This window comes from Thermobia domestica, chromosome 1, assembly GCF_964235325.1.
Source record: "Thermobia domestica chromosome 1, izTheDome1.hap1.1, whole genome shotgun sequence".
Classification (NCBI taxonomy): Eukaryota; Metazoa; Arthropoda; class Insecta; order Zygentoma; family Lepismatidae; genus Thermobia; species Thermobia domestica.
This window is the reverse complement of record NC_137454.1, coordinates 388,673,713-388,679,712: the sequence shown is the minus strand read 5'-3', so window position 1 is coordinate 388,679,712 and position 6,000 is coordinate 388,673,713. Positions and strand designations below refer to the sequence as shown.

Sequence of the window (6,000 nt, the reverse complement as noted above, 5' to 3'; positions counted from 1 at the left end):
AGTGCTTATTAATATCAGCTGTGGATGGTGGAACATATCTTCCGCAGATATCCAGGGGTGTAGATTCTCTGTATCCGCAGGAGTTTCGTTCTAAACATCCACAGCTGACAACAGTAAATGTTGTATTACACACAGAGAGTAATAGATGTTACCACAAAGTACATATTTGTTACTTATATGCATTTTAGCTATACAAATGCAAAGGAAAGTTTGCCCAAAAAAGACAACAAAAAATCCCTTTGACAATTTCCTTGAATTAGTATGTACGTTAACGTTACTTCTAACACTAATCTTTCTATAAATTTCGATGCCTATGTTCTGGCTGCGTCCATGCACGAATACAGAGTAACCTATATTTTATATTTTCCAACGTCGTAATTATAGACGTAAGATGATTTTTATAAGGTATTACAAAGCAATGAAAAAGTACATTTGGAAAGAAATATGCATTAGCTTTTATTCTTCAATTTCACAGAACAAATAATGACAAATCTCATTTAAAAATTAAATATACACTTATATGCTGCAGCAGTATTACTTTATCTTGATATACATTCTATATATTTGAGCAGTTTTATTTCTTCTTTTTCTTTTTTCTTTTTCTTTTCTTTTTTTTTTTTTTTTTGCAAAACGAAGTGGCACAAAAAGTGACTTAAAAAATACCAAGCGTTATACAAATTGTAAGTAAAAACTGATCGAAGCGTGTCTGTTTATAATGCACATTTTTTTTCTTTTTCGAAACAATTATCAAACATATGAGGGTAATAGTAGAATCGGTTTCAGTTGAAGTTTGAGATCTACGTGTAAGATATTCTACTTAATAGACAAATCATGTTCAGTAATGTGTGTACAAATAAAACTCATAGGCTCACCTGCTACTCCTATTTATAGGAGCTTACATAGCATAGATTGAATGAGTCGTCTAGTTCCTAAACGGCTCTTGTTCATTTATAGAAAATCCCAGAAAACTTAGAAATAATGTAGAATTTGCATGTTTTGTATGACTGGGAATACTTCAGTGTGTTCATGTGAAAGACCTGAACGTCCTAAAATATTTCCAGTTCTACAAAACACATCGATCTAACAGATTTTCTCGGTTTTCTGGGATTTTCTCTAAATGTACAAGAGTCATTTTTCAACTGGACGAGTCAACTGAAGAACTGACAACGCATAAATCTAAGCATCAGGTGTTCTTGTTAAAAATAACGAAATAATGAATGCTCTTTTACCGAAAAGATTTCACTACCCAGCCTTCTATGGAAAAATCGAACAAAACACAACTTCAGTTGAACTAAAGTAAACTTGCTTTCTTATGTGTATACTAAACATTCTAAACAGACAAGACAATTCAACGAAACATTCTGCTCATTCTAAACTTGTATATTGACTTACAATTGTAACAGTAAACTGAAAAGATTTCTCTACACATTGGTAAGTTTGGTTACTTTTGGCACCATGCTTTTCCCCCTCATACAATCACAGTAAAACTTAAAGATTTTTTTAAAAAATACAATCACACTGTGTTCCTTTTCAGGGTATTGTTGGCTCATCTCGACCACGATCAGTTTCTGTCTACGCGCTTCACGTCCAACATCCCTGTCCTTAATGTGGCGAAAACAGTTCTGTATTACAGAATACACTTCACATTCAGAAGCATTCGACGTGTATGGGTTTCTCCAAACTGCACCTGAAAACAACTACAAAGAAATTACTGTCGCGGTTCTGTTAACATATCCTAAAATATATTACATGTAAAAATACAATGTGAAGAAATTGACACACTCTTCAGAAAAACTATGGAGCACTGACATTTTAATTTGATCAATATATTACAATCAGGAATCCTATGCTGATCGATTTTTTTTTCGCCTCGCCCCTATCTATCACCTTCCATACTTTTCGGGAGACTTTGGGACAGATGCATCTGACTCACTGGACTAACCTCGTTGAAACAGTTACTCTGTCGTCTACTCTGGAAGGATTATTCTTTTAACTTTAGTTGTCTTTGGCTTTGTTCTAGTTATTCTTAACCCTATATTGCGCCGTGTTAATCCAAATTAACAAACCATGTTCAGCGTGATACTTTGAATATCATACCATAGATGGTGCCACTCCTGTTTTAGGTGGTCTCCTTTATGCCGTAGCATCTGTTATGAACACTCATAATTAGTCTGTTGTGGACGTAGAGATTTTTCCAGCAGTTTCTGTTGCAAGCGGGGATACAACGTGCGTGGATGTATTGCTTTGTTTATTTTTGAAGCAAGAGGAGACGAAAACAGGGAAATTTTTCCTTGAAAAAATATTTTTCTAGAAGGTAAGTGTCTATTTATGTTAAGTGCGTGTAACTTATCATACTAATTTTATTTTGTATTTTATCGTCCGAAATGTGTTTGTATATTCTGATTAACATTGAACAACTACGAACCGGTTTTACTGAGAATCAAAGATTTCTTCGATAGACCTAATGGAAAGTTTGAAATATTCGTTTCTTACCTTCTTTTCTTTGAATTTTGTTATCTTAGATCTGAAAATTCCATATCGGCTCATGGAAAGCATTGTTGTATGCAGTGTACGCTTTCAATGTTGCCAACTCATGAATGAAAATAATCCGAAGTTGAACACGAAAAAAAAATACTAAAAGTAACTTCATTTCCGACATCTTCTATTGATTTCGATTATTTTAAACCTCTTTCTCTTTCTCTCTGTTTCCTTTCTCTTAGTCTTTTGTATTATTTACTGATTTATTGTTCGATAAAGATTCTTGAAGACTGTGAAAACTTTATATTACTTTTACAGATGAGCAAGAATATATTTTCGGAAAAGCGACTTGCTCAGCCATACATGAGGATGAGCAACTTCAGGTAAGCGATGATGATTTAGAAGGAGTTCTAGATTCAGATAATGAAGAACGGCGTCCTAAATCTCAAACTTCAGAAGGATCTAAAGATATGTTCAAAACTAATGTACACGAGTATTTTGCTTTGATTTCATTGAAATCGATACTTTCAGATTAGTAACTTGATCGAATCGTTTGCATTTTTTACAGATGAAACAGTAAATATCAATTCCAGTCATTCTACAGCTGCTGCCAATCGTCAGCCCCAATGGAATAGGATAACAAGAAATGATCCACCTCTTCTGGCACCACAATAGAAATCGCATTTGTGTTCTCCAAATGAAGTAAAATCTCGAATTGAATATTTTCGAATGTTTTTAGTGTTGATATTCTGGAGTTAATCTTTCATGAAAACAATTTATATTCTAACCAGAAGGACCCTAATAAATCGTTGGAATTAACTAAGTTAGAATTAGAAATATTTATAGGAACCGTAATGGGGTTCATGTCCATTATTCGTATACCAAGAACAAGATTGTATTGGAGTTCTCCCTGTAGAATTCGCCAAGTTGCAGATAACATGTCTTACGGCATTGTGTTTCACTAAAAAAAAATGTTTCCTGTAATTCACACACAATAGGCGTGACTTCAATGAAACCATGAAAGATATGTTAGCAAGTTCAGATTAAATGCACCGTGTTTCAGCATACCTTAAAGTACGTATTGTTTACTAAGCGTTATGAACATCAGCACAATACTATATGTGTTAAGAAAGTTTGTAACGTCTTGAAGAAATTTTGTATTGTATATGAATGAAAAATGAAATAAGGTTCATAATTGCGCAATGTAATTCAAATGCACAATCCTCCTGACGTCATATTTTAAATATGTGAGTCAAAATTTGTTATTAGTTCGGTTTAGATACGCGAATGGAGTAAGAAAAACATCTAAATATTTTTTCTCGAAAACATAAATAAATTGCGCAATATAGGGTTAAATAACACTACCTTATTACAGGGGATTGTTGACTAATATAAAGTAACGCGTTTTTACGTGGCGTTAATCAATATCCGGTAGCTATTTTTGTTGTGCTCCAAGATTAATTTGCAGGATTCAATTATTTTTTAATTAGCGAGGTTTAGATTGGAGGAGAGAGTGAAATGGTTGCAATAACGCCCTATTAATGCAGTGCGATCAGGACATATGCCTGGTGTTGCTGAGGAAAACCCTGAAAAATCTCAGCCAAGGTAAGCATATCCTCTCTATGCTTACCTCCGTTTTGTAGGTATGCCGAATTTATATAAAATGATGCTTCGAAAGACGTCATTTGCATTAATAAGTATATTGACTTGTGAATTTTTAGTGTGCTTTATGTAGCTTTAACTAAACCGATAAAACCACGCACACGGTGTTTGTCCACCACAAAACCCACATGGCATGAGCCGGGATCAAACCAAGGACTCTATGAACCAGAGGTGAGCGCTCTACCAATGACCCAGCAAAGCCCTGGACGCCGTACCGTAAGAATGCTACCATACAAGAATTACAGCCTCTAAAGTACAGGTGCTAAATAAAACATGTTTGTCATAAACATATTTAGAAACAAGCATAAGGAATAAGAAATGGGTAAATAAATGAAAATGGATAAATAAATGTAGATTGGAATTGAGGTATTTCAGTGTTTTATTAAAAAAAAAATGGATAACATGATTTGGCCATGTAAAAACGATGAAGGAAGAAAGATTACCGAAGAGAATGTTGGAACATAGGAGTGAAAAAAAGAAATTAAGCATGAAACAGTTATAAATGAATAAAGGGAGTGGAAAATGTGTACAGAGCAGAGGTTAAACGTAGAGTGTGATTGTAACGGTGGGTATGTACAAAAACATAGCAAATCGGAGAGGAACAGACCTTGCCGAAAGCAAATATTATAAATGACTATTTTATCATCGCGTATGACAGCACAAAAGATCTTGCAAGAAAATGGCAGTGAATTAGTCCTTTCCTGGACTGGCAATTAGCCTGATCTTTATCCATGTGAGACAATGTTTCTCCCAGTTCACGGTTGTTCAGGTCATTGCATGTGATGGACCTCAAGTTCGATCTGTACTCTTTCTTCTTTTCGGTCCGAATCATAAAAGACTACGTTCTGTAACTTGTAATATTTTTGGTATCTTATTTTATATTCAGTAATGAAAAATGTACATAATATGCGTTTTAAAATACACTTCACTACTTAAGTTTTTATGTATCTATAGAACTTACCATTTTTATAAAGTTTGTCAGTAAATGTTCATATGAGATTACTTACAGGGTAACTTTCATGTAAGAAGTAAAGTCAATGTATAGGAATGATACCGGACTTCTGACATGCATGTCAAACACGCTACCATTTTTTAACAAGCGTAGGATGTTTATTATTACTCTAGTAAAATATGAATAAGAGAATGCTTACAGTTAATTAATTCACATCTACTTGTTTTCCATATTTTCCCCGAGTGTTCACAAACAATTCCCTGTCCTCTTATTTACATTGTTCTATATTGTACCTATTACAAGCATACGCCGAAGTTTCAAGAGCTTCTGTGCTTTAATGAGAATGGTATTTACTTTTTAACGGTCTCTTAATTACTCGACCCCTTAATAGACATCTATCCCTCTCACTTTATTAAAAGATACACACTATTTACACAAAACAGTGATAGATGATTAAACATATACAACTGACTCTACATACACACTCATGACATATCACATGTTTCTATAAACAACTTTAACCTCTTTGATCTGCATTAAATTATTGTTTAGGACTATTTTGTTTCCACACATATATCGGCAAGATGTAATAAGAAACCTTAATGTTTGCATATTAGAAACTATGAAAAGTACGAATAAGCATGTGAAGGAAGAACTAAAGGTTCACTAATACACACATAAGAACACAAATACACACACACACACACACATAGATATAGACATATACAGGATGGATAGAAATTAATGATCACACACACCAAAACTCCAAAACAAAAATAATGTTTTCGAAAAAATTCTAAAGTTTCGCAGCTACATCTACGCACAACTGTTTTGGCATCGTCACAAATGGCGTAATATCTCTACAAAGCCGAACCAATTTAGCAAATCACAGCGGAACTTGTAACCAA

The 6,000-nt window shown here is 33.9% G+C and overlaps 1 protein-coding gene across 2 annotated transcripts in view; it reads right to left on the bottom strand.

The window, feature by feature from the left end:
- Positions 1–549: 549 nt before the first annotated feature.
- The window catches only part of LOC145665096 (uncharacterized), a 55,595-nt gene continuing 50,144 nt past the window's right edge, over positions 550–6,000 (bottom strand). The window contains exon 2 of one of the 2 annotated variants that reach the window (XM_081732382.1): positions 550–1,697. In XM_081732382.1, coding sequence (XP_081588508.1) covers positions 1,628–1,697 — 70 coding nt within the window. In that variant the 3' untranslated portion in view covers positions 550–1,627. The remainder of the gene's footprint in view (positions 1,698–6,000) is intronic. The other variant, XM_081732388.1, reaches the window with a different exon arrangement.